At 49.0% G+C, this 27155-nt stretch overlaps 3 protein-coding genes and 2 non-coding genes across 10 annotated transcripts; all 5 read right to left on the bottom strand.

Moving 5' to 3' along the window:
- Positions 1 to 1707: 1707 nt before the first annotated feature.
- Positions 1708 to 5529, bottom strand: rps4x (ribosomal protein S4 X-linked). Its single transcript, XM_084691713.1, has 7 exons — positions 5463 to 5529; positions 4837 to 4914; positions 4215 to 4395; positions 2978 to 3075; positions 2519 to 2690; positions 2230 to 2387; positions 1708 to 1877 (listed from the first exon to the last, which is right to left on the bottom strand). Exons 1-7 carry the CDS (start codon positions 5463 to 5465, stop codon positions 1776 to 1778), a joined length of 792 nt encoding a protein of 263 aa, XP_084547839.1. The 5' UTR covers positions 5466 to 5529; the 3' UTR covers positions 1708 to 1775.
- Positions 2845 to 2918, bottom strand: LOC146221796 (small nucleolar RNA SNORD61). Its single transcript, XR_014750709.1, has one exon. It is a non-coding gene; the product is annotated as a small nucleolar RNA SNORD61 (small nucleolar RNA).
- LOC146221795 (small nucleolar RNA SNORD61) lies at positions 3796 to 3867 on the bottom strand. The gene has a single exon (XR_014750708.1). It is a non-coding gene; the product is annotated as a small nucleolar RNA SNORD61 (small nucleolar RNA).
- A 4013-nt stretch (positions 5530 to 9542) lies between the features above and the next one.
- On the bottom strand, positions 9543 to 12671 carry cited1 (Cbp/p300 interacting transactivator with ED-rich tail 1). The gene is made up of 2 exons (XM_084691714.1): positions 12269 to 12671; positions 9543 to 10252 (listed from the first exon to the last, which is right to left on the bottom strand). Exon 2 carries the CDS (start codon positions 10237 to 10239, stop codon positions 9703 to 9705), a length of 537 nt encoding a protein of 178 aa, XP_084547840.1. The 5' UTR covers positions 10240 to 10252; positions 12269 to 12671; the 3' UTR covers positions 9543 to 9702.
- A 1787-nt stretch (positions 12672 to 14458) lies between these two features.
- hdac8 (histone deacetylase 8) lies at positions 14459 to 27146 on the bottom strand. Of its 6 annotated transcripts, none has more exons than XR_014746781.1 (13): positions 26800 to 27141; positions 26591 to 26643; positions 26349 to 26479; positions 25152 to 25293; positions 24774 to 24886; positions 24442 to 24519; positions 24203 to 24311; positions 23922 to 24094; positions 23043 to 23137; positions 18907 to 19012; positions 15463 to 15528; positions 15000 to 15040; positions 14459 to 14714 (listed from the first exon to the last, which is right to left on the bottom strand). XR_014746781.1 is itself a non-coding variant. In XM_084691928.1 (12 exons), the coding sequence occupies exons 1-11, from the start codon at positions 26911 to 26913 to the stop codon at positions 15506 to 15508; spliced, it is 1137 nt and encodes a 378-aa protein (XP_084548054.1). In that variant the 5' UTR covers positions 26914 to 27141; the 3' UTR covers positions 14459 to 15040; positions 15463 to 15505. The 6 variants fall into 6 exon arrangements, 3 of the variants coding, with proteins under 3 accessions (XP_084548054.1, XP_084548053.1, XP_084548052.1); XR_014746782.1 differs by having other exon boundaries at positions 15024 to 15040; XR_014746780.1 differs by having other exon boundaries at positions 15000 to 15528.
- Between the last annotated feature and the right edge of the window lie 9 nt (positions 27147 to 27155).

The raw sequence follows: 27155 nt of genomic DNA, 5'->3' as shown, positions 1-27155 counted from the left end.
CTACATTCATTGTTTCTTGACCAGCTCCGCCCACCTCTCAGCGTGTACACCTCTCGTATCGCTCCATCCCCCCCTCTCTCTTTCTACCTCTCTTTCCTCCTCAGCCCCCCCCCCCTTCTCTTCACCTCTCCCATCTTCTCTGATCCCTCTCTCTGTCCCTTTTCCTCGTTTAAATTTCTTTTAATTTCTTGGCTCCGTTTTTTAACTTTTCTTGTATGGGCCATTTATGACTTTCTTTTGACCCTCAATCAGCTCAACTCCAAGCCAAAGTGTGTGTGTGTGTGTGTGTAGACTCCACAGTGGTCAAAGGATCAAAGGCTTTTGCTTCTTTACACAGCGTGATGCAAGTGGCACCAGACTAGAGTCCGGTTCATCTCACGTTTCAAAGAATGTGTGTATAAGAGGCAGAGATGTATGATATACATACATGCAGAGCAGATCTCTCCTGTCTCTCTCTCTCTGTGTCCAGGACAGGACTGAACACATGGACTCAGCTCACCCCCCTCGCTCACCTTGATAGGTCTGATCTCTGCTCCTGACCGCCAGGGAGGAAGGACTGCAAAGGGAGGAAGGTACAGAGGGGATTTCATCTGTGTTGTCACTTCCTGCGTGTCTGAATTCATCTTATAACTGACTGAATAATATTGTGGAGCTTGGTTGAGAAATCCTTTACACACACATCACAGATTCCATCACACACCTACACACACACAGATTCCATCACACACCCACACACACCTGTCCCAAAAATAGACCCTGCCAAGGACGTTGTGGTGTGTGTGTGTGTCACAGAGCAAGTTGATCTGGGAGGTGCATGTCCACCTCTGATATCTTGCCCATGCTCCACCCACCCACACACACACACAGAGAGCTGTTCCTGTGGTGTGTGTCGTGGTGGTGGCAGAGAACGCCAGGATTCTGCTGAGGTACAGGCTGGATCACAGCACACCATATGGCTGAGACTGGAGAGAGGGAGGGATGGAGACGGATGGAGAGAGGGGGACAGAGAGGGTGTGGGATGGACACAAGAGGGGATGAAGGGATGGATGGAGAGAGGAATGGATGAACAGCAGACAGGTCATGACTAAAAAGTGAATAGTGGTTCAGACAGGTGCGAGGATAGAGATGGAGGGATAGAAAACAGATTACGGCTGTGTTCTTCAACCCTGGACCAGAAGAGGCATCTTCGTCAAGTCCAACATTGATCTAGCACACCTGATTCTAATAATATGCTGCTTGATGTGTTGAATCAGGCCATTTACCACTGAGGATTGGAGCAGAAACCTACAGGAAGGTTGATCTCCAGGAGCAGACGCACCTGATTCCAATAAAGGGTTCATTATCAAACTCTGGTAACAATACATTCATTATGACCAGGTGTGCTGGAGGGAAACCTCGAGTACAGGGCAGTGCGGCCCGGATACCAGGGTTCAATACCACTGGAAGGATGGAGATCTCACCATCCCAGTACTGGTTTACACATTTCAAATCGGTTATGGCTGGTCTTGTACCAGCCCTGCTCTAGAACACAAGGTTCCTCACTTAACAGGTTTTCATTACGTTTTTTAATCATGGCACAGACTACCAACATTTTCCCTTCTCCACTGGGGTCCCAGTCTTAACTCTCCAGGCTGGTTGAGGAAGTTGACCAAAAACGACTCCAACAAGCCCCAACAAGAAAACGGAACAAATAAACAGACTCCTGAGTAGATTTTGTTGTAAATAACATGTTTTTATTCAAATCCAGAAACCCTGGGCGTCCAGGGGCCCTGGGTCTAGCTGCTGCCGGCCTTGGCAGCGATCCTCTTGTCCCTCTCCTCAGCGATGGTGAGACGGATGCCCTTACCCCGGGGCACTGACACCCAGGGCTTGTTACCCTGGAAGGGGAGAACAGGAAGGAGGGGAAAGGGTGGTGTGAGGGATGGAGGACAGAGGGGGAGGGAGGGAGGACAGAGGGGGAGGGAGGGAGGACAGAGGGTGAGGGAGGGAGGACAGAGGGGTGGGGAGGGAGGACAAAGGGGGAGGGAGGACAGAGGGGGAGGGAGGGAGGACAGAGGGGGAGGGAGGACAGAGAGAAACGCCAGCTTATTATGACAGTCAGACCAGGGGACAACAGTTCACCAGTGTCCGAGTCCATCACCCTAGGCATGTGTGTGTGTGTGAGTGCCTGTGTGTGTGTGTACACTGTGTGTGTGTGTGTGTGTACACTGTGTGTGTGTCTCCACTCACCTTGCCGATGACGAAGATGTTGGAGAGCCTGGTGGCAAAGTTGTTCCCAGTGCTGTCCTTGACGTGGACCACGTCAAACGAGCCGGGGTGCCTCTCTCTGTTGGTGATCATACCGATACGCCCCAGATTAGCTCCTCCAATCACCATGCACAGGTTACCTGGGGGGGGGGGCAGAGAAAGAGAACAGGGTTGAAGAAACACAGCACCCGTGCATCACCCTCTCCATCTGGACATGTTGGCCTCGACATAAAACCCACAAGGACTAAGAAATAACCCCCCAGCTCCTCACTGGTGTCAAACTTGATGAACTCTGTGATCTTGCCGGTCTCCAGGTCGATGCGCACCGTGTCGTTGACCTTGATCAGGGGGTCGGGGTAGCGGATGGTGCGGGCGTCGTGGGTCACCAGGCTGGGCACACCCTTGGTGCCCACCATGATCTTCTTCACCTTACACAGCTTGTACTGCAGCGAGGATGAGGGAGGAGAGCAGGGAAGTGTGATGGACAGAGGGATGAGGGAGAGGAACGAGAGGAGAAAAGATGGAGGAAACCAGGAAGGAGGAACATTAGACCAGCGGTTAACGCTGATAGCTGACACTACGGCTCTTCGTCTCTCTGAGCTCAGAACTTCTTAGAGGATGTGGTGTGTGTTCTCAGCTCTGCTCATCAAAACCAGAAGAGTCATCACCGCTCAGGGAGCCGGCAGTACCCTCCCACCCCACCCCCTCCCTCCTCACCCCCCCTCCTCACCTTGGCCTCCTCGGCGGTGATGCGGTGCACGGCGAAGCGACCCTTGACGTCGTAGATGAGACGGAAGTGCTCTCCTGTCTTCTCAATGCTGATCACGTCTGCACCAGGAGAGAGCACCAGGAGAGAGCAGGGGTCAGGACAGCAGACACACACACCTGGTACAGCCACATACAGACTTGCCACACACATCGATACAGACATGCACCTAGTAGACACAGCAAGTGAGCGTGTGTGTGTGAGCCTGCCAGATCCCACTGTTAGGCTTCACCTGGTGGTGGAAATGAGGATTCAACACCTCCCTATTGGCAGGGCTGCAGGTGTGTATGACAGGATGTGTGTGTGTGTGGTGTGAGGAGACCAAGGTGAAGTGTGTTTTGACATGTTATAAACCGTGCTGTGCGTATGAGAATAACGTGGCTAGTCAAGTTTGTCCAGGATAGTGGTCACTAGCAGTGAGGTGGAGCATTAATGACAGCACACAGTGTAGTCACTGATGTTTGGTCTTCTAGCCAAACAGTAACCAAGCTTTCCAAACACCGAAGCACCCACACAATCTATCACCAACACAATTCAACAAAGAAAAGACAAACATCTAGAAAGCTCCTTGTGTAGCCATGAATTCAAAACTAAACAGTAAATTGTTGTATCAAATATCACAATGAGTGTCAGTCAAGTTGCGTTTTCTACCCACTTGGGTTTTACACAATCTTGTGGCACAAGGTTGGAATCTGAAGCCCAACAACCTTCACTGTCTAACAGTAGCTACATCTCGTGTGCTTTATATTTCTGTCTGTCCTCCATTTTCCTGGTGTAGACGAGAGCTCAGAACTTCTTAGAGGAATGTGAGTGTTTTCATCTCTGCTGATCAAAACCAGAAGAGTCATCACAGCTCAGTCCTGACGGACCAGCAGGAGGTAACTGTGTTACAGCCGGCCAGACCACTATTCCAGTCTCCATGGAAACAGCAAGGATTTCCATCTCATCGTCCTTTGTCCCTCATCACCTTTCCTTCCATCCACCGCCCCCTCCTCATCAGTCCATACAACTCCTTTACACCTTACAGTGATATTACATGTAGTCATTTAGCAGACGCTCTTATCCAGAGCGACTTACAGTAAGTACAGGGACATTCCCCCCGCGGCATGTAGGGAGAAGTGCCTCGAACCAGCAACATTCTGATTAATAGCACAAGTCTCTAACCGCTCAGCCATCTAACTCCCTCCCCCCCCCCACTCACCCATGAAGCCGGTGGGGTAGTTGATATCGGTGCGGACCTTGCCGTCGATCTTGATGAACCTCTGCATGCAGATCTTCTTGACCTCGTCTCCGGTGAGGGCGTACTTCAGACGGTTCCTCAGGAAGATGATGAGGGGGAGACACTCCCTCAGCTTGTGGGGGCCGGTGGAGGGACGAGGAGCCTGGAAGGCAGAGGTCAGAGGTCACATGTGGGGGGTTGATGAGAGGGGTACAGGTTATGAGTTTGAAAGACGGGAGGTAGAGAGGTGGAGAAGGGTGGAAGGAGAGATGGGGATGAGCAGAGGACAGAAGGGAGTCAGGATGGGGGAATTGAAAGACGGAAATAAACGTGTAGAGATGGTGATAGAAAAGAGGAATAAAAAGTGGGCAAAAGGGAGTTTGGGTGGGGTTGAGATGGTATACACTAGAAATTCATTTCAACAACAATTAAACTGTACAATCACAATTCCTGGCAGACATTAAGACTACTATTGATAGATCACGTTAGTTTCTGGTTTTCACAATGACCCACACCCCACGGACAACATATTTACTACAGGCCATCCTCCGAGGCACATTTGTGAACCATCATCGATAGAATAGTGACAGGCGTGTGTACTTACGAACACTCCGGTGAGCTTATCAAGCATCCAATGCTTGGGCGCCGCAACGCGCTTCAGGTGCTTTTTCGGTCCTCGTGCCTGGAAATAGAAAAACACCGGTTTGAATCAGACGGTACATCTTGGAAATGCAGGAGACTGCAACTATTGACTTGTGGTCACAACTAGGTTGTCCACGTTTAGCAGTCAATGTAACAGCTAGCTTAGCACAAGTCGTTGGACACTAACGTTCACATGCAGGCTCTCAGCGGGGCCTAGTCGGTGAAACGTTAAGTGGCATTGCGAATCGTTTCTATAGTTTAAATAAATGGTAATAACTTGGAAATGTTGGTTGTCGTAGAAAACACAGTAAAATGGATTTAAATCCGCTGCATGCGTTTATTGGCGACATGTTGCAACGAAATTTGAGAAGCGTTAACGCTAACTAACGTACGCTAGTGGAAGGGAGTCAGATTTTCTTTAAGAACAAATTCACTCATCCAACTTTAGTTCACAACCCAATACCCAAACTAACCATTGAGACAGATGTGTATTATGACAAAGTAACAACTAAATGTGTGATCATGGAGCCAAGATAAGAGATGATTTAAGATGATTCTCGAGAGGAAATGTATAGAAATACGGCTCACCATGTTGGAGTCTGCGGGGGAAAGGACCTTCCTCTTTCCGGTCTAGGATGTTAAGACAGAGGACGGTGGTCCACGTAGGACTCACCGAACGCGAAATCGCACTCGTTGTATAGTCTGACCTCTATCGGTGAGGTGGACTTATAGCATGTTATTTCCCCCAGAGCTTCAGTAGACATTGGTCTGTCTATTATAATTAAATCAGGATATATAAATATGAACTGTATTGTCCTTTATCACAAGACGTTACAATTATTAGGATACCTTTGTTAACACATATCTCCAACCGTTTGTCATGACCTTAACGAATGCATGTTAGCATTTACGTGTGTGAGTGTCTGTGTGTGTGTTTGAGCATGTCTATGATCCCGTCTCCAATTTCCTCTCGCAATCTCAGTCAGGAAATGCCAGCGAACGGGACAGAGGCCTTCTGTTTACGCGTGCGAGATAATAAAACCGCTCGGAAGGGCGCGTGTGTTCTTCTGCCAAGGTCTGGCGGTCCCGCGAGCTCTCCTGCAGGCATGTTTTTTTTAACCTTCTCCAGCGTCCCCATGTAATTCCAGAAGAAACACATTTTCCTCTCAATAAACATGCCTGTTTAAAAGGTGTTGATAAAAAAAATGGGTGCTTAAATTGCCATGTCTGAATGTCTTCATGGCTCAAAGCTTCTCGCTTCTCGGTTCTCTTCTCCTCCTCTCCTCCTCTCCTCTCACTCTTTTAATGTTTTTTGTCGTGTTGTGTGTGACAAAAGTTTATTTTGAAAAAAAAAAACTTTTTACAAATATTTTCGAAATAAAGTTTGCATCATTGATGAATAATTAATGAGTATTCTACTGTAATTTATTGTACTCTGCTGTGCTTTAATCTACTGTTTTAGGCTCTCATCTCCTTTCACTGTGTGTGCGCGTATGTAAGACTATGATGTGAAGTCGAACACGAACAGTTGTAATGGCAACTGTCAGAGCCAACACTTCTTTACTTCAACTTGAGTGAAAGTGTCGTCAGCAATTTTTAAACATGAGTGTCTGTACTTCTACTTGAGTGACGGTACACTACAGAGTACTTTTGCCATCTCTGCTTACTCTGAAGGTCGTCGGGTTTCATCAACCGGCCTGACCTCTAGTGTCACTTTTACTAAGTTGCCACTAGATGGCAATGTTCTGCCATGAAGTTATCCGACTTGTTACGTCTCATTTAGTTACGGTGGAAGAACCGTCTTCACTAAAAGTTGACTATTTATTTTGGTCAAATGGACACGGAAAACTAAGTTGTATTTGGTACACAAGTTTTATTCCCATCCCCCCAAAAATTGCAGAAAAGTAACAAAAATACAAGCGTTTTCTTTTAAATATTATCTAGTAATTTACATATGTTCATATAGAAATACAAATGAGATGCGAAGAAGACAAAGTGCTAACAACAAAAATCAATCACAGTTATGATTAATGCATCTTTTCAAAAACAAATTAAAAGCATCACATAGAAAGAACAAAAGAAACATTAGGTCTCTCCCGCCCCAAAAAGGCCACAAAGTAAAATTAAATTCTGATAAGTAGCAATCAGTGCAGAATCTACTTTAACCCAACAAGTGATTCATTTGGTAGGTAGATCTAACAAATACATCTATTTTGTCCAAAACAGTTTTTTACATTTTTTTTTATCTACAAAATAAATGACAAGCTTTCATCGCTTGAAGACAAAAGAAAACACAATTTTCATGATGTGTCCATCAGTTTAAACTAAAATAAAACAACTGTTGGAATTGAACTCTGGGAGGTCAATGGGTTTTTCCATAATACCCATCACTCTCTCGCTCTCTTTCACACACTCTCCAACCCATTCACACACACACACACACACACACACATTCTTACAGACCCCCCCTCACCTTAGGACCAGGTCCTCACCCTTTCGCATGAGTGTGTGTGTGTATATACGTGGGTGTGTATACGTGTGTGTGTGTGTGTGTGGACTCCCTAACCCCTGGACCAGCTGGAACACGAGGTGCAGCCAGCATGGTTCAGTCATGTGATGCACGACACACAGACCTCTGACTCTCTCTGTGGGACCCTGGGCCCAGGCACAAGTCACAGACATCCTTCTGCTGAGAGAGACAGACAGAGCCTTGCCCAGGAGACAGAGAGAGAGAGAGAGAGAGCCTTGCCCAGTACAACTGAGGGAGAAAGAGAGGTAAAGAGAGAGGGAGAGAGAGAGCTTTAGCCAGTACAACAGAGAGAGAGAGAGTGAGAGAGAGGAGAAGTAGAGAGACAGAGAGACAGAGAGTGAGAGAGAGGAGAGGTAGAGAGACAGAGAGAGAGTAAGAGAGAGGAGAGGTAGAGAGACAGAGAGAGAGTGAGAGAGAGGAGAGGTAGAGAGACAGAGAGAGAGGAGAGGTAGAGAGACAGTGTCCTCCAGTGTTCTCATCTAGAGAATGACCACTAGCAGCCAAGGGAAAAAACTACAGTGAACCTCATTAATGTATTTAGATACAGACTGCATCATTGGGTCAGGTTGCTCACACACACGCTCCTTTCACCCCCCCCACACACTTCTATCAACCACACCCACCCTTCACACACACACACCATGTCTTTTTCGATCTCTCTCTCTCTCTCTCTCTCTCTCTCTCTCTCTCTCTCTCTCTCTCTCTCTCTCTCTCTCTCTCTCTCTCTCTCTCTCTCTCTCTCTCTCTCTCTCTCTCTCTCTCTCTCTCTCTCTCTCTCTCTCTCTCTCTCTCTCTCTCTCTCTCTCTCTCTCTCTCTCTCTCTCTCTCTCTCTCTCTCTCTCTCTCTCTCTCTCTCTCTCTCTCTCTCTCTCTCTCTCTCTCTCTCTCTCTCTCTCTCTCTCTCTCTCTCTCTCTCTCTCTCTCTCTCTCTCTATCTCTCTCTCTCTCTCTCTGAGAACAAGTGCCTGTTTCACAGCTGCTACTGCCATTACCATATTGTAATACCATCCCTCTTGCTGCCTCCCTGTGAGTGTGTGTGTGTGTGTGTGTGTGTCTAGCAGGTCTGACAGACAGGCCCTGGACACAGCTAAAAGGCTTTAGTCCTCACCTGGCTATATCTATAGCTCTGTGTGTCCCGTCCCCCCCCCACCCCCCCCCTTTTCCCCTCCCTCACTCCCCAAACACACACACACCAACCAAGCACTAACCAACCTTGACATGCTTAGGTGATCGTCTCCCCTCATCCCCCCGCCTAGCTCTGTGGCCCCTCTGCAGGCTCCCTCCCACTAAGACCTGCTGTGGTTCTAAGACTCCTTAAGTGGTGTCCCCTGGAGTTCTGAGACCCTGTGCTTCCAGAACCCCCCCAGCCTCCCACCCAGCCTCTTACCCAGCCTCTTCCTCAGCCTCCCCCGGCCCCCTCCCACCACTACCATAGGGGAAAGCCCCATAGAGGCTCTCCCACTTGATCTTCCATCAGCCCACACCCTTAAAAAACAACCCCCATGCCTATCCCATGGTGCAAAGGGGCAGACAAAGGGAGGAGAAGGAGTCCATTTACAATGACTGAGAGAGAGAGAAAGAGAGAGAGAGAGAGAGAGAGAGGGGGGGGGGGGGTCTGGTAATACATGCTATGGTCCATAGGTGGGGGCAGGGGGTACTGAGTAAATGGTCTGATCCAAATCTGGTAGATGGTAGGGTCCATTGAAGATAACCTGGGCTACTTCACAATAGTGTGATTGTTGGTGATGGTGAGGGAGGGTCCTTCTGGAGCTAGTGTTTGTCTCCTTCGCTCCTCAAGGAAGGAGAGGAGACAGCGAAATAATGAGAGGGTGAGAGAAGGAGGAGGGGGGGGGGGAGGAGGGGTAAAAACGAGTGCACACAGGTGTCCTCTGTGTCAGTATTCAATAAGGCTCTCCTCCCCCTCCTATTTCTCCCTCCCCTTTAAATGCTCTCTATGTGCATGGCCATGTTTCGTTCTTCACAGACGGGGAAATGAACAAGTGATAAGAGAGAGAGAAAAAGAGAGAAAGAGAGAGAGAGAAGACGACTGTCCAAAGTCTTCCCATCTGTTTGGTTTTAGCAGCCCCAAAGAGTTTCTCCATCCCTCCAGTGTGAACGACTGGATGATAGAGAGAAGGAAAAAAGTATATAAAAAAAAAAAAAAAAGAAGAAAAAAGTCCTCTACCCAAGCAGGGTAGTCAGTGTTTCCATCCATCCACAAACAGGCGAGGGGGGGGGGGGGGGGGGAAGACGGTGATAGATTTCACCTCCTTTTCTCTCTCCATCCATCCAGGGAGGTCAACATCCGGCCGGCACGTCTGCGATGAAGTCAAACTCGTTCTGGCCCAGCCAGAGCTCCGGAAGCTCCTTGGCCCGGTCCAGACCCAGCTCCACCACCAGAGACATCAGCACCTCCTCATCCACCGCCTCAAAGTCGATCATCCCTCCAGTCCCACCCCCCTGGTTCCCCAGGACCCCGGGCCCCCCAGGGACGACCGGTGCGCCCGCCGTGCCCAGGGAAGAGGCCCCGAATCCCCTCTGAGGAACGCCAGAGGACCCCTGGGCCCCGGCCAGACTCTGGTAGTGGGAGTTAAGCTTCTGGAGCTGCATGGAGGCCAGGAGGTGAGGGCCGTTCTGGAGGCAGATGGGCTGGGCCTTGGAGAGAGGCTGGGGGGAGGGAGAGGAGGCCGAGGTGAGGAGGGGCGAGGCCGGGGAGGGGGAGAACGGGGTGGGGGTCTTTCCAGGAAGGGGGTAGAGCAGGAGGGAGGAGAGGGGGGAGGAGGAGGAAGGGTCACGGTCCTTCATTGCTGGGCTAGAGAACAGCAGTGAGGTCATCACACAGGGACGCCTGCAGGAAAAGGAAGAGGGGAGAATGTTGTTATTGTGATGTCATCAAACGGCGACCGCGGAAGAAAAGATGCAGGGAGAGATAAAAAATGTGTGTGCATGAAGAAGCCACTGATAACAGACACAATGACATCATCATCAGATGACAGTCCAGATTAAGCTGTGACGAACATCACTGAAACCTGAATCCCATAATATAATCTCAATAGGACTCCTAACATGGACATTAGGCTATAGACACATACTGATCCCCTCGCTATGACTACTGACTGACAGCCAATCAGAGCTGTGTACACACGCACACAGCTGTTTAAATATGGTTTAAGATTACTGTACATCAGTGTATGTGGGGGGCTATTAGTGTGTGTGTGTGGTTGGGGGCTATTTGTGTGTTTGTGTGACTGTGTGTGTGTGTGTGGGCTGTCTAACAAAGCTAACACAACAACAGGCCCTTTGAGGGCCTTGAGAGCAGTCACATGGTGACACACACACACACACACACACACACATGTGGTTGAATCAGACTAGGAGTGGAGAGAGAGCAGAGAGGGGAGGCTCAAAGAGAGAGAGAGAAGGGACGAGCGTGTATGTGTGTGTGTGAGAGAGAGAGTGGATAGGGTGGGGGTCATAAAGAACAAACAAGTATGAAGTTTGCATGACATGAGGAGAAAACTCACGCCAACACACACAAGGGTGTACATAATATGGACTTTTCCCCTCTGCCACCTCCAACACACACACACACACACACACACACGCTTCACAGTGGGAGGGGGTGGTGATTACAACTGGCAGTCATGCAGCTGGCTGACACACACACACACACACACACACACACTCACACAACTGAATACCATACAGCTGTCAATGTCAGAACGTTGTGTGTGTGTGTGTCTGTGGTCTTTGTTTCCATTATTCATTAGCTGATGGCTGCCAGTTGCAGGCTGGTTGCACATGCACGTCTCCCTGATTAAACTACTTGGTGTCTGTCAGGAAGACCCCGGCCGGTTCAAACACCTTCTCAAAGCACTCTTGTCCCAATCTAAAACCAGGACGGGCCTGATACAAACACTTTTAAAAACGCATTCTTGTCACTTGTGAGAACGTTTCAACCACTTTCTCAGAGCATTCTTGTCCTTTCTGAACACCAGGATGGGCCCGATTCCAACTCTTAATAAACATATCCTTGTCAGGTCCTAACAAGGCAGCACTCTTTCATTTAAGTTTGAGGTCAGTTCAAACACTGTATTTCATGAGTGGCCTTGTTCAAACAGAAAATAAATAACTAATTTGTTGGCTTTTATGAGCCCCCCCCCCCCCCCCACTTCATTAAAATTGTAAGGCTGTCATAGACAACAATTGCTGCAGCAAAAAAAGGGTTCTGCCAATCATGTTGGACTGTTCCCAGTTTAAACATGTTTGTAATTCTAGTAATCAGAGGAAATTATTTGGTAATTTCAGAGAGAAAGAGAAAAAGAAAGAGAGAGAGAAAGAGAGAGAGGTGAAAAGAAGCGCATTATCTTCTACCGCTGCAGGTTCAATTACACAATTAACATACGTGACGAGCAAATTGAAACGTCAAGCTGTCAGACATAAACACACACCATATGGTCGCTGTGTGTAGACACTTGGTTAATTGTCTCAGCTGTATCTATGCAGACTCCCTCCTATTGCAGGAAAAATAAGAAATTGAACAATTGCTGCCTCAACTTCAGCCAGTTTATAGACGAGTTACCCTGGCTGGGGTCAGTCTAACACTTTATACAAATTCGTTGTTACTGTTTCTACAAGACCTAAAGTAAACAAAAACATAACGTGGACTGGAGATTTGTTTGGACATGGGTATAGGCTCGCTTAAATTAAAAGAACACAAACATACATTTGATTATGTTTCTTATCAACACCAAACCGAATATATTGCTTGGAAACGCTGGCTATGTAAACGATGTTGTCATTCTGTTGTTCTTCAAGTAAAATTAAATTATTCAAAATAATGAAAATGTAAAATCAGACAAACCTTTCAGTGAGCCACTTTCCAAGCGGCTGAGAAGTATGGTTGAGAAAGAAATAACGTCGATTCCAAACCAGTCGCCTTAATAACAGACACAGAACTTCACCAGTTGCCTCTAAAGCCTCCGTTGTGGTGCTTTTGGTTTGAAGATAACTTCGGACTAATTGTTTGTAGTCTAAATATAGTGACGACCTTTCTCCCTCTTTTCTCTCGCTCTCTCTCTCTCCTTGTACTGAAAATGAGGTCTTAAAAATATACGTCCAATGAGAGTGAGAGTATGGTTGGAGCCCAGCTCCTCCAGCCGTCTTAAATAATAGACTGTCAGGCTCCGTTAGTTATCTCAATGGCTCTGTTACTGAATCAAAAGCTTTAGCATAAACGGTCCACACTCACGCTCTCTCCCTCCCCCTCTCTCCCCCCCCCCTCTCTCCCTCTCGTGTTCTCCCTCTCCTATACAGTCCGCTTCTAGTGCCACTCTGCCAAAACATGAACTGGATTTAGAGAGGAGAAAAAATTAAATAATAAAAGGAACGAATGGGATGAATCCTTAAAAAAAATTCAGTCAGTTCCTGTACTGAAGAAGTCCACCATCCGCAGTTTTTCAAATGCCAATCGTGAAAGCGCTTCCGTGGGGCAGATGTTCACAGTTCTAGAAGCGCGAGCTCCACAATCACTCATCAAATTGTAGCTGTTACCAGACAACTCAATAAATTAACATTCACAAGTGCACCATCCGGTGCCCCAGCATCAAAGCGCTTGAGACAATAGATGCTGATTTTTTTAAGCACCAAATTCATACATTCTAAAAAAAAAAAAAATGCAGTTATGGGCAAAAAGCACGGTCGAAACTCGTGGAAGGCTTGCAGGTGAAATGGGTCAGACGGTTTCAGCGTGAATGATCATTATTCTGGGACTATGGTCTGTCAGGCGTCTTGGACCATCCAACCACAATAACGTTCTTTCCCACCAATAAACGGGAGAACGATCATCATTTGAAACGATTAATCTCAATCTTGTCAAAGAAAGACAGATATGGGTGGCTTTGGCGCCTTCGCCGCACTGCAAGTGCCACGCGCGCCTCATTTCTTTTCAGTTAACCGGATAAAAGGTCGCATCTGCCGTATTGTGTCGTTAAACCCCCCGGTCATTGAACACGACACTTCTCATGTAGATGAGACCGACGGTGACGTATGGTGTCAGGGCCAACGGGAGGCCTCCCAATTGTCTCTTCTCTCCCGGAGGGAAACTATGCAAATTGCAGAAAACGGTTAAGCCTCCACATTTCCGCCCAACACATCAGATGATGAAATGGTTAAATTATGCAACTCAAGTTCTGCAAAATAACACCAGGGTCCAAAGTAGGCTATTAGGCTACTTGGCTTCTCGCATTTGGCCTAATTTAAAGTCACTAAAGTCGTAACCCTAACAGTTTAGAGATTCCGTTGTGTATCAAACTTCCAATCAAAGGTCACATGACGTCCCACATTCAAATGGGTGTTCCCCGCTCCTAGATAAGGCAAAAGCGATGATTTGCATGTCGTTAAGAGGTCACCGTGAAAAGCCCAGAGCAGGTGTGCCTGCAAACATAAATAGAGAACAGAAAATTCTGATTGGGTTTGATTTCGGTAATGAAAACGTTAGGCTGCCGTCTCTTTCAAGTTAGTGAGAGAGGGCGTCACAAATAGGCCTAAATGCGATTTGTAACTTCTTTTTTTGTTTAAAGCCATCTAAGATCTTATTTTGATTTGCTTGTCTAAAATCTACAGACACCCTTTTGGTGCGACTTCAATGCCTTCGTGAGAAATGACAAACAATTCTTTCTAATGGAAAACATGATGAAAAAGAAAGACAATGTTGGTGTCGCGTTTCATATTCTGTCTGGCATATAAAGACAAACCCGTCATGTACTCGGGCAATCATAAACGCGATAGGATTTCAATCGGGGTTCTGTTTCCGAACTCGTAAACCGGCTAATGAGTTTCGCTTGTTTCGGATTTCTTCGGCAGACACCGCAAGGCCGACCGCGGATTCCATAAAGATCACACAAAACGTTACGACACACTTCTGTTTCCCACATGGTAACTTGATTTCAAAAAAGGACTTCCCAGGATGCTGTGGGAAAACGGTTACGGCTGCCGTTTCCGGGATAGTTTAAAACTAAACAAATATATATATAAAAAAATACACGCAACACACTTTAGCCGTCTGTGATATTGTATTCAAACAAAGATGATATTTACACTAGCATGTAGGCAAACGTGAACCATATAAAAAAAAGTTCAAATACTTTTGTGAAACCAAAAGCACAATAACACAAATTACACTGTTCATCACATACTGTAAGTTCCTGCTGGATATAAAACATGCAGTCTTCATAGGAAGTTGGCATAGAATAAGGGCCCCATTCCAATAGTCTTCAATAGTCCCCTTCCCTCACTCCCTACCTTTATGACTGCATAAGGAGATGAACAAAGAAGGCTTTTGAGGACCTGGGAAACACAAAAATGGCTGCATCTCAATGTGAAACAGTGGCGTTAAAGCCAGGTCTATGGAATATGGATTATGTTTCATTGTTAAATAGTGTCCCAAGACTAAACTCATCAGGAAGGGACTGACTAGTTTTGATGGAGGTTCACTCACTCGCTCGCTCACTCACTCACTCACTCACTCACTCACTCACTCACTCACTCACTCACTCACTCACTCACTCCACCTGTTATAGATGTATCTCACACACTTATGTTGCAGTACACAGTCTTACGTCATGGCAACCCCACCCTGAATAAAAACAGACAAAAGACAAAGAAAAACACGGTCAAAAAGAGAAAAGAAACAGAAACCAAAATAAAACAGCAAGTCAAAAAGGACATTTCTCCGGAAAAAAACGATCATGTCTTCCCACAAAACTCATTTCCGTTCCATTCTCTTTTCCTCTTCCTCTCCGTTTTCTCTCTCTTCTCTCTGTTCTCTCTGTTCTCTAATCCCATCTCTGTCTCCCTTTTTCTCCACCCTTGAGGAGGTGGAGGGGTGAGGGAAGGAGAGGGGAGGAGAAAGTGGAGGCTGGGAGGGAGGGAGGGTGGGCGGGCTGTGTCCACATACTGTCCTCATTAAGAAGACCGTACTGGAGCAAATTACACTGGATGGAAACTGAGTAGAGGAGAAGAATAGAGAGGAGAGGAGGAGAGGAGAGTGGGGTGGACCTGGTTTGGAGATGAAGGGTAAGTCCCAGGCTGTATGGAAATCCTAGACCACATTCTTCAGATTCCCTGTACATAACCACAGCAGGAGGAGGGTGGGGGGAGAGACAAAAGGGTGTGTGGAGGGGGGAGGGGGTGTTGGAGAAGGCACAGAGAGGGAGAGAGAGAAGGGTAAGGAGGTAGAGAGGGGGGAGGTAGGGGGAGAGAGGAGAAAAGAGGGGTGGGGGGGGGTACAGAATACAGCAATTAATCATAACAAAAACACAAATCAGTCAAACACATAATGGCTGAAAGCAAATACCTCATCACACACATGCTAGTTGCTTTGATGAGAGACCAGGGAACTAACAGGGGTTAGTAAGGTCAACAGACTGGGGTAGTTACCAGAGGGCAATAGACTGCAGTTAGGGACCAGAGGGCAATAGACTGGGGTAGGTTCAACCAGTGATGCAATAAACCAGACGTCTTTCCTAGTCAGGGTTATTTTAATCGGTGTTATTGTTCGGGAAAACAAGGAAAGGAAACAATATATGAAAACACGCGCATGCATGCATGCACGCACGCACGCACGCACGCGAGGTTGGGTATCAAGAACCTTGCATACAGCAAACACGAATATGCAAATTGATGGTGTGTACACAAACACATCCCTCCAACATAGTTTGCATTTTCTGGATTGGAGCTTATATTTTATCCAAATGATAAACGATCACTTCAGCTCCTGTTCCTCTTGCAGGGTCAACCTGTTCGGGAGGCCTCATTTGAAGGAGTACAATGCAGGATTGATTGCGCATATTGTTGTGTTAAAATGGCTCCAAGCGGGCCTACACCAAAAACCCAGCAAACCGTTGTTGTTGAAGTGAGAATAATAAACTCCAGGTTATTTTTGTTTGGTTAAATACGCATTTTATTGAGTCATGGTGTTCTGTTTGTTAGTTTGACAGCAGTGTCGTGTTTGTTTGCTGAAAAACCGGTCATTATAACGGTTAAGCGGTTAAGGCTGCATGCGCCAGATACAGTCTTAAGCCAGACTGAATTACAGCATGCAGGCCTAGCACTATATGTAAATCAAAAAGGCAGCAAAAAGCAACCATGTGTGTTTAAACCATGTGTATTCTATTCTTTTTTTCTTCTCTCTCTCGCACCCTCTCTCTTTTCTTTTTTTAAACGTTGCCCCGGGTCTCGTAAACGTCCTCCAGATGTGCTTGGAAATTCCGGTAATGTGGCGAACAACCGCGGGGGCCCCGGTATTTACTACCTGCGCCCGCGTTAATCAATTGCAGCCTCTCTCCTGGCGACATGTGACGTTCTAGAGTGAATAGCGGGTTGTATCGACCAGTACCCTCGGCGCACGTAGCTTTTGTCAAGCTGAGAAAGAATTAATGAGCAAGCTGTCATCGGCGTTCAAGGGGTAACAGACACCGTGACCGTTATCACCCGTTTCCCCCCTCTCTCCTGCCACGCAGCCGGTGCCACCCCCATCGACTGCATACGCTCCCGGTTTACCCGTGTCCTGGGAAATAACGCTGTCCTGGTCTCATAAACACACCACCGCGCATAAATACACCGTTAAACAAGCACGGAGACAGTTGTTGCTACCGCCGACACCGCTGTAGTGGAAGGACTAATGAAATCTCCACATCATTAATAAAGACGGCTGAAGTTCTTCCAAATTGCCAGGAAGGGCATACTGCGTGATTTAAGACGCAATTTAATGTTTATTAAACACCCTCGTGGCGACAACAAAGTGAAAAACAATTTCCAACCGCTGAGTTTCAATCAAATCAATGGCCGTGATCATTGCAACATTAACGGACATAAAACTTTAACGGTTGTATTCAAGGTTATGATCGGTGGAGTGACACATATCTGGCGGTGATGGCCTCCTGGTTTTGGTCTGGAGTCAGATAGATGGATTGGGTGGAACGGCTTCACCCGTGTTTGTAACCACGGGAATGGTTGTAAACATTGCTGTCCCTCAGGAAAGCTGCCTCAATAAGACACACAGAAACGCACACACTTTCCCAGGAAGTTTGGGAACATATAGTCAACAACTTACCTCGGCAAAACCACATCCTTTAGCTGGGGCATGTGTGTTTTGCTGTATATTGGGGTGTGAATGAGAGCATGTGTTGCTTTATGTTGGTGTTCAGTGAGAGAGTGTGCGAGTGTGTGGAAGAGAGAGCGACAGAAAATCAGTGTGTTGGAGCAAGTGAGGGGGACAGATATTCTTATTTTACCCCTCAGCAGGACACAAACAAGAGAGGGAGGTAGAGAGTGAGGAGAGAGACCGGAGAGAGAGAGAGGGAGGGCGTGAGGAGAGAGACCGGAGAGAGAGAGAGGGAGGGAGGGCGTGAGGAGAAATGGAGAGGGCGAGAGAGAGGGAGGGAGGGAAAGAGAGAGGGAGGGCGAGTTGGAGGGTTAAGAAGCAAAGCAGACGTGACAGAGTGAGACCTCGACCCGCTGAGTCTCCCCCCAGGAGAAAAAGACGAGAAGAAAGAGAGAGAGAGAGAGAGAGAGCGACCGTCACCTCCATCTACATGGAGAGAATGGTGAAAGGAAAGGAGGTGGGAAGGAGGGATCACTAAACGAAAAGAAGAGATGTGACCGCTCATGTTCTTTCCTTTCACTCGACCCCTTCCCCCCCTCTCCCTCCCTCCCTCTCTCCCCCCTCCCTCTATTTTCTTCTCTGACCAAACCCAATCACATCACCACTGGTAGTGCTTTCTGAAGGGCAGGGGACCAGTTCCATGTCTCTCTCTGGCTCCTCCTCCGCCTCCACCCAGTTCCTCCCTACTTGCTCAGCAGCTCCTGCCTCAGGGGGCTTTCTGAAGGCCTGGGGACCAGTTCCATTTCTGTCTCTGGCTTCATCTCCTAGCTGCTGGGTCTGAATCCATTACCACGTCTGCTCCTCTAATCCAACAAGCTCCCACCCAGTCCTCTGGGGGCCTCTCTAACATCACTCTCTCTCTCTCCTTCCATCTCTCTAACATCCCTCTCTCTCTCTCCTTCCATCTCTCTAACATCCCTCTCTCTCTCTCCTTCCATCTCTCTAACATCCCTCTCTCTCTCTCCTTCCATCTCCCTAATATCCCTCCCCTCTCTCCCTCTAATATCACCCTCTCCTCTCTCCCCCCCCTGTCCCCTATACTGACCCCCCCTTAGGGAGGATGGTCAGTGAGAAGACCAAAGGACTGGGATTCCTTACACACACACCACACACACACACACACTTTGTTTACTTTCTGATAAACCCACTCACTTCTCTGGTACTTTTCCAATCACCGTGGGTGTGTGTTTAAAGAAGAGATTGTGTGTGTTCAAACTTGCTGTGTAGTTTGTGTATTTGCTAGTAATGTACATCTAAATGCATTTCTGGTGTCCTGTGTGTGTGCATGCACGTGTGTGTGGGTGTGTGTGTGGGCAGTGTGTGTGTGCGACTGTTACCTTTGATGGTGGAGATGACCTGTTGCAGGTGCTTGGTCTCGTTGCGGTCCGGTCTACAACTGGGACTGACCTCCAGCGAGTAGTCTGGTCCATACTCAGTGAAGAACTGGGACACACACACACAGGAACAGCAGTGTCAACCAGCAAGTAGTCTGGTCCATACTCAGTGAAGTACTGGGACACACACACACAGGAACAGCAGTGTCAACCAGCAAGTAGTCTGGTCCATACTCAGTGAAGTACTGGGACACACACACACAGGAACAGCAGTGTCAACCAGCAAGTAGTCTGGTCCATACTCAGTGAAGAACTGGGACACACACACACAGGAACAGCAGTGTCAACCAGCAAGTAGTCTGGTCCATACTCAGTGAAGAACTGGGACACACACACACACACACACAGGAACAGCAGTGTCAACCAGCAAGTAGTCTGGTCCATACTCAGTGAAGTACTGGGACACACACACACACACACACACACACACAGGAACAGCAGTCAACCAGCAAGTCGTGTGTCTGTCAGGCTGCAGGGAGGACAGGCAGGCTAGGGAAGGGAAGGCAGGTCAGATACTTTAGTGGAAATGATTTCTGTCAACGCAGTCGAGAGGTCTGAGCAGGAAGACACCCACCCAGAGACACACTGCTTAGCTGCTCCAAACTGCCTGATGAGACGATCATCTTGCTCATTTGAAAGACACAGGGTCTTTGTCTTGGGCTATGCTGAGGTTTAATAGTGCCCAAGACCGTGTGTGTGTGTGTGTGTGTGTGTGTGTGTGTGTGTGTGTGTGTGTTGATCTGTTTCCAATTAGCCCCACTGAGTTAGCCAGGCCCACCTCCGGTCACAATGCTACTCCACATGCAAGAGGACGAAGACACAGTTTCTCTCTCTTCCCATCTCCCCGGTATCTCTTTCCCTCATGATGGCGGCATGAGGACCCCCCCCCCCCCCCCTCAATGGGACTGTTCCCATGAACCCTGTGCTATCCCCCCCCCCCCCCTCCAAACCCCCCACCCCGGAACATGGTCCTGTCTCCTGCTGGCTGTCTGTTTAGCTTGGACCACAACAAGATAGAGAGGGAGGGGGGTGGGGGAGGTGATGTAGGAGGAGGAGAGGGATGGGGTAAAAGGACTGACAGTCTCTCTCTGCATATTTCTCTCCCCCCCCATCTCTCCCTCGCTCTCTCTCCCTTCATCATTCTCTCTCTCACCATTCATCTCTGCATCTTTCCCTCTACCCATCTCCCCCCCCCCCCACTCTCCATCTGTGTGGATGTTTGGAGAAGGTTGTCCATGCCAGAGTGTGGAGACAGCAAGGCCAGACCACTGTTTGTTGATCTGGTATTCAGATTTATCTCAGACATGAACAGCACAGTAAGCCCCCTCTCTCCCTCTCTCCCCCTCCCCCTCCCCCTCTCCCTCTCTCCCTCCCTCCCGCGCATCCTCATTTTCTCAACCACTCTCTGTCTTCATCCATATCTTAATTTAATTCTCTCTCCGTCTACAACCTGAACTCTCTCTGCCTGTTGGTGCAGTTTCACCTTACGTTGTTGGCTTGACACAGACATTTTTACTGCCCAAAATAAAACCATCTCTCCTCTCTTTTTCTGTTGGTCTCTCGAGTCAGCCAGCAGGTTCTCTCTCTCCATCTCTTCCACCCGCCCCTCCTCAGTCATACAGAACCCTCCCTCCCTCCCTCATCGGTCAGCCAGAAGGTCAGACTGAACCAGTCTCTTATTGTCTCTCAATCTGTCCCAGTTAACCCTGATCATCTCTCTACAGCCCCTTCCACACACACACACACACACACACAATGTCAAATCTGTACACAGACACACCACCACTTCCCCAGCCCTTTGTTTTCCGGTGATTCAGGCCGGTGTTCCGGTAGCCGGTGGAACACACACAATCCCACAGAGGGGCAATGGAGGAACTGCCAGACAGGAAACAGGAAGTACATGGGCGGGACAGGAAGTCACTTCCGAGCTGCCAATCTGGGCGCCAGGGCAACGGGGGACGGGACGGGGACGGACCGTGGAACTGTCAAGTGACCCCAGAACTCTGGTCAACATCGCAGCTTTCTACCATACAAGCTACTATACTACCATTATTTAGAGGAGGGAGGGGAGAGAGATGGGGGGGGGGGGATATGGGGGGGGAGATGGGGGGGGGGAGAGATGGGGGCGTAGGGGTGAGAAAGACGGAGGGAGGGAAGCATGTTTGTTTTTCGACTGGGCTGTGCTGCTGGGAATCAGTCAGCGGAAATCTGAGAAAACATTAACTTTAAAAACAGAGAGCCAGCCAGCCAGCCAGGGAAACAGCCAGCCAGCCAGGGAAACAGCCAGCCGGCCAGGGAAACAGCCAGCCGGCCAGGGAAACAGACAGCCGGCCAGGGAAACAGACAGCCGGCCAGGGAAACAGACAGCCGGCCAGGGAAACAGACAGCCGGCCAGGGAAACAGCCAGACAGCCAGCCAGACAGGGAAACAGCCAGCCAGCCAATCAGGGAAACAGCCAGCCAGCCAGGAGCTGAACTGCTCCAGAAGGTCCAGAATGATTCTTCTCCACCTCCATCTCCCTCCTTCTCCACCTCTAAATCTTCGACCCTCTTTAAGTTTCCCTCCCTCCCTCCCTCGCGTTCCATCAAACACACACACAAACACACACACTTCTCCTGACTCAGATAATCAGCCCCTCTCCCAGGTTTAAGGCTGAACCTGTTGAACTTTGACCCCAGGGTACATTATATATAACCGCCTCTCATTGTGTGTCCTAACTGAGACTGGAAAGCGCAGTCACCACTGGAACACAATGGAGGTCGGTTTCAGGATCAACGTGTCTGAACTCAGATCCCCACCACACTCGCTCCCAAACAGGTTCAGAGGCGGCTTTCTTCACCTGAGGGGCGAGACTCACGCAGAGAAAGAGCTCAGGCCGGGAGATGCGTAGCCCACGGTAACCGTTAGCACGGCAACACCGCCATTGTTAGGGCTGGCGTTGTTATGGTTCGGAACTGTGTTTATCTTGAACTGCGTCGTCTAGATACAGATCGGGTTCCGACCCTAGGAGTAGACTTGTTTTCTTCTCCAGGGTCTGGAGGGTAGAGGGGGCAGCCTCCCCCCCAGGCCCAGGGAGGGAGCACCCAGCTGGGCAGCAGCAGCAGCAGGAGGGGGGGGAACACACCCACACTTTTGTTCCCCTCAACTCTTCCTCGTCATCTGAGATAAACGGTCCTCTATTGACCTGGGCCACACACAAACACACACACACGACAAAACGCGTACGTGTGTTCACACACACAGGGAGGTGACGGGTATGGGGTCGGCGGGGGTGGGGGTTTCAGCGTCTTATCTTCATCACCATCACTGTTGTCCTCATCATCATCGTCATGTGACAAGGTCGTCTGGCAGAGGTCAGAGGTCATCAGAGGTTGCAGTCAGCACAAAGGGGGACCTTTTCTGTTTCACCCCCCTCCCTTCTCCTCCCCCTTTCATACCCCTCTCTCTCTTTTCCCTTCTCCCTCCTCATGTCTCTCCTCCCCTCTCTTTCTCCCCCTCCCTGCGTCCATCTCTACTGTCAACATAGAGCCTTTATGACTCCTCCCCCTCCACCACACACACACACACACACACACACACACACACACACTACAGAGATTTGCTAAGGCGAAAACAGGGAGAGAAGGGGAAGTAGAGGAGAGAGATGGAGAGAGAGCGATGGAGAGAGAGATGGAGAGAGTGATGGAGTGAGAGAGAGATGGAGTGAGAGAGAGAGAGCGAGCGATGGAGAGAGAGAGAGGGACAAGACCCTCTCTGTCACCTTACAGAGGTATATTGTCAAGATGCCCCCTCCCCTCTCCCCCTCTTCTGAATCACCTGAAAACAAAACCCTTTATGAAGAACCCGGTAGCCATCTTTGATTAGAAGGAATGACTCAGCAAAGACCCAACACAGTGTGTGTGTGCTTATGAGAGGAGAGGGGTGTGTGAGTGTGTGTGTGTGTGAGACACAGGAGTGCGGTTGATAAGAGTGACAAATGAGCGTGGTCTGTGTAATACCTGTAATGTGTGTGTGTGTATATATGAGAGGAGAGGTGTGTGTGGGTAGCTATAGTGTGTGTGTGCGGGTGTGTGTGTTACCTCATGGTCGGGTATCTCTGAGGACAGGGTCTTGCCCAGTACTGTGGCTGTCAGGTAGGTCCAACAACGAGCTGTGTTAGCTAAGTTATATCCTCCTACAGGGAGCACAGGAGAGGGGGAGAGGAATGAGAGAGAGAAGGAGACAGAGAGAGAGAATAAAGAGGGAGAGAAAGATAGATGTATGATGGGAGAGAGAAGGAGACAGAGAGAGAGAGAGACAGAGAGAGAGAGAGACAGAGAGAGGTGTATGATGAGAGAGAGAAGGAGAAAGAGAGGAGAGTGTAAATTTCTCAAAAAACAAGTGCACACAGCCGCCAAGGACAGAGGTGGAGGTAGAAGGTAAAAGATAAAGATGGAAGAGGCAGAGGGAGGGAGAGAAAGAGAGGGAGAGAGAGAGGTAAAGAGGAGTGATTGTAGTGGGTAAAAGGACTTCATTGTGCTGCTGTAATTAGCAGCTATCATCTGGTGCAGGGCTAAAGGGTCTGGAACTCTCTGTGTGTGTGTGTGAGTGAGAGTGTGTGTGTGTGTGTGAGTGAGTGAGAGTGTGTGTTTCCAAACAAAGCACCAGTCACATAATGTTGACTTCTGCTCTGGTCTCTGTCTCTTTCTAGACAGTCATGACAGGGTAATATGGCCTGGGAGGGAGGGAGGGAGGGAGGGAGGGAGGGAGGGAGGGAGGGAGGGAGGGAGGGAGGGAGGGAGGGAGGGAGGGAGGGAGGGAGGGAGGGAGGGAGGGAAATTTGAAAGAGGAGAGCCTTGTCTGTGCAAACTTTCATGGCGAATAAATCCCATTCTGATTCTGACACATTCATACACAACAACACACACTCACCCCCGCTGACACACACACACCCACACCCACAGACAGACCCCCCCTACCTCCTCCCAGCAGCAGGGTGGGCAGGTCCCAGTCCAGGGTGTAGCTCAGACACTGGCCCACCCCCAGGGGGGTCATGTTGAAGGAGCACATGGGGTCCCCCGCCATGGTGTCGGCCCCCAGCTGCATCACCACCGCTTCCGGGTTAAACAGCGCGCGCACTTCCTGCATCACGCTGCAGCCAATCACAGGGCGGAGCGGGAAAACCAGAGACACGCGTTAACAGGGCCAGTGACAGGATGGCGGCAGGGGGGGGGGGGGTTGGGCCAGGTTGCCAGGTTACCTGGTAAAGAGGTTGTAGTATCTGTCATCTTTGATGCCATCCTCCAGCGGGACGTTGACAGCATACCAGCGACCCTTACCCAGACCTGTGTCACTCAGGTCACCAGTACCTTCACACACACGCACACACACACACACACAGACACACACACCATGGGGTGGAGTACTTCTCAGTACTAGGACGTCATCAGACCGTGTGTTTTCCAGCAGTCAGGTGTGGGAGGAGGAAGAGGTTCTGACCTGGGAAGAATCCAGGTGAGAACTTGTGAAGGGACACCGTCATCACCTTGGACGTGAAGCTGAAGGCATCTTCCACTCCTGAAGACAGAACACACACGTGCATCTGTCACCCAGCTGGGTGGGGTTCAGCCTGTGTGTGGTGTGTACGACTGTTTGTGTGGTGTGGAGGTGAGTGTGTGTGGATTCTAGGTGAGAGTGTGGTGTGTAGGTGTATGTGTGTGTGTTCACCGTCTCCATGGTGAAGGTGAGTGTGTGTTCACCGTCTCCATGGTGAAGGTGAGTGTGTGTTCACCGTCTCCATGGTAAACGTGAGTGTGTGTGTGTGTGTTCACCGTCTCCATGGTGAAGGTCCACGTCCACGTACAGCACCCGCTCATATTTCTCCCGCAGCTTCAGGATCCCCAGAACAGCATCGTTCACATAGCAGAACCCTGAGGCCTCGTCTCTGGGGGGGGGGGGGAGTAAATGTAATGTACGGTCTGGGTTCTCTGTGTGTTCTAATGTTCTGGTCTGGGTTCTCTGTATATTCTCATGTTCTGGTCTGGGTTCTCTGTATGTTCTCATGTTCTGGTCTGGGTTCTCTGTAAGTTCTCATGTTCTGGTCTGGGTTCTCTGTAAGTTCTCATGTTCTGGTCTGGGTTCTCTGTATGTTCTCATGTTCTGGTCTGGGTTCTACGAGCATGTTCTCATGATCTGGTCTGGGTTCTTACTTCTTGGCATGGTGCCAGCCCCCGGCCCAGTTGACGGCGACCTCACACCTCTTGTCCAGCAGACACTGGGCAGCCGTGAGGGTGGCGCCCCCTACTGCTGCTGCATAGTCATAGATGCCCTCCACTACAGGACAGTCATAACCTGCAGGGGGGAGAGGAGGGGGGAGGGTGGGAGGAAAGGGATGGAGACAGAGGACGGGTGGAAAGGCCACGGTGGAGAGAGCGCGCGGGAGAGGAGAAAGGTGAGAGGAAGGGAGGGCGAGCGGGGGACAGACGAGGAGAGGAAGGATGGTGTGGGGGTGTGGCCCAACAAAAGGAGGAAGGGAGAGAAGCGAACGAGAGACAATGATAAAGGAAGGGAGGAGGAGGTGGAGAGAGGGAGGGAGGGATGAGGCAGGGCGGAGGAGAAACCGAGGATGAGCATGAAAACGCCGTCAAAAACAGCAACAGAAGATAAACACTCCGCCAGGTTCCACGTCTTCCATCTCCCTCCCTCGCCCCTCTCTCATCCTTCCATCTCCCTCGCTCGACCCTCACTCATCCTTCCATCTCCCTCGCTCGCCCCACTCTCATCCTTCCATCTCCCTCCCTCGCTCACCCCTCTCTCATCCTTCCATCTCCCACACTGTCTCCCTACTCCCCCCTGCACTCTCCCCGCATCCTTCTACCTCCCATCTCTCTCTCCTTCACACATCCTTCAATAACCCTCCCTCCCTCCCACAGCACTAAAGAGATATCCAGCTGTATCAAGGACAGGCTCTGCTGCCTGCGAGCCAGTGTTTGGGGCATCAATCTGTCAGCAGGTTGTGAAGAAAACAATGGAGCCTGATATGGAAGATTCATCATGAGCTGGGTTCACCCTGTGAGGTCAGACCTGCCAGGCAGGCTCCAAGACGGAGAGGATGAGTGGTGTACAGTGCCCCCTAGTGTTAGGAAGACAACAAGTGCTTTTCTTTTTTTTTTACGGTATCCCGATTTCTTTTTTTCTTTTTTCTCTCTTCAAAAAAAAGTATTTTTCTTAAACAATTTCCGTCTCTTAGTCTCGCAAAAAAACAAAAAACAAAACACCAACTGAAAACTACACACCTACCCCCCTTACTCGATTTGTCTTAGCAGTATCGAATTCCCTTTGGTAGTACCAGTGGTAAAGCACCATCCCAAAGCTCCAGACACCCCCAGCCCTGCTCGGCCTCTTACCCAGACCGAAGTCGCCGGACTGTGGGTCGTCGTTGTCTCCGTCCTGGCTGATCTTATGGAGGTGCTCCAGATAGGCGTCTGTGTGGAACTTGGCCATCTCCTCAATAGTGGCAACATGGGGCTTTACAACACTGTGCGTGGACAACACACACACACACCTCTAGCTTCCGTCCCAGTGGAATTGAATGTGAATTGAAGTGTAGTTTTCCTTAACGCTAGCTTCAAGCTAGCTTCAAACTTACCTCATATGTTTCAGTAATCCGTATGCTTCTATTAAGGAATGGACCATGCTAGCCTGCGGATTAAAACAAAAAACGTGTAGGGTTTAAGACATTGCACAAGTACTGTATATGCGGATAGACTACACAACCCTTGACACAACATAGGTAGCTACAGCTTTATAGCTAGCTTATACGCGTAGCATCTTACCATTGTAAACCATTCAACTTACCCGGTTGGGGACTTTAGACAAGGAGTCGCATGTCTGAATGTATTGCGGACTGTAGATATAAGCAACCTTGCGTTTGATTCGAGAGTCATCGTCAGAATCTCCTTTGTAACTCATTTATGTTTTGTTAGCTCGTAGAGTTAAAGGAAAGATCCGAAAAAGGGATGTTCAAGACGCTGGTTGTTTTCTTTCGCCTTACAATTCAGTGTTCCACTGTCAACATTCCCCGGAAAAGTTGCTACTCGGATCGTTTTGGTTGCATAACGATTTAAGATTATAATTGAGATTAAAACGCTCTTAAATAATGCCTTAATTTCTAAACATTTATATAAAATATTTTCATATTTGAAATGTATAGT

This window comes from Hypomesus nipponensis, chromosome 25 (assembly GCF_054491055.1).
Source record: "Hypomesus nipponensis isolate SF chromosome 25, ASM5449105v1, whole genome shotgun sequence".
NCBI classification, from domain to species: domain Eukaryota; kingdom Metazoa; phylum Chordata; class Actinopteri; order Osmeriformes; family Osmeridae; genus Hypomesus; species Hypomesus nipponensis.
The sequence above is the reverse complement of the archived record's forward strand: the minus strand, read 5'-3'. Positions and strand labels throughout refer to the sequence as shown.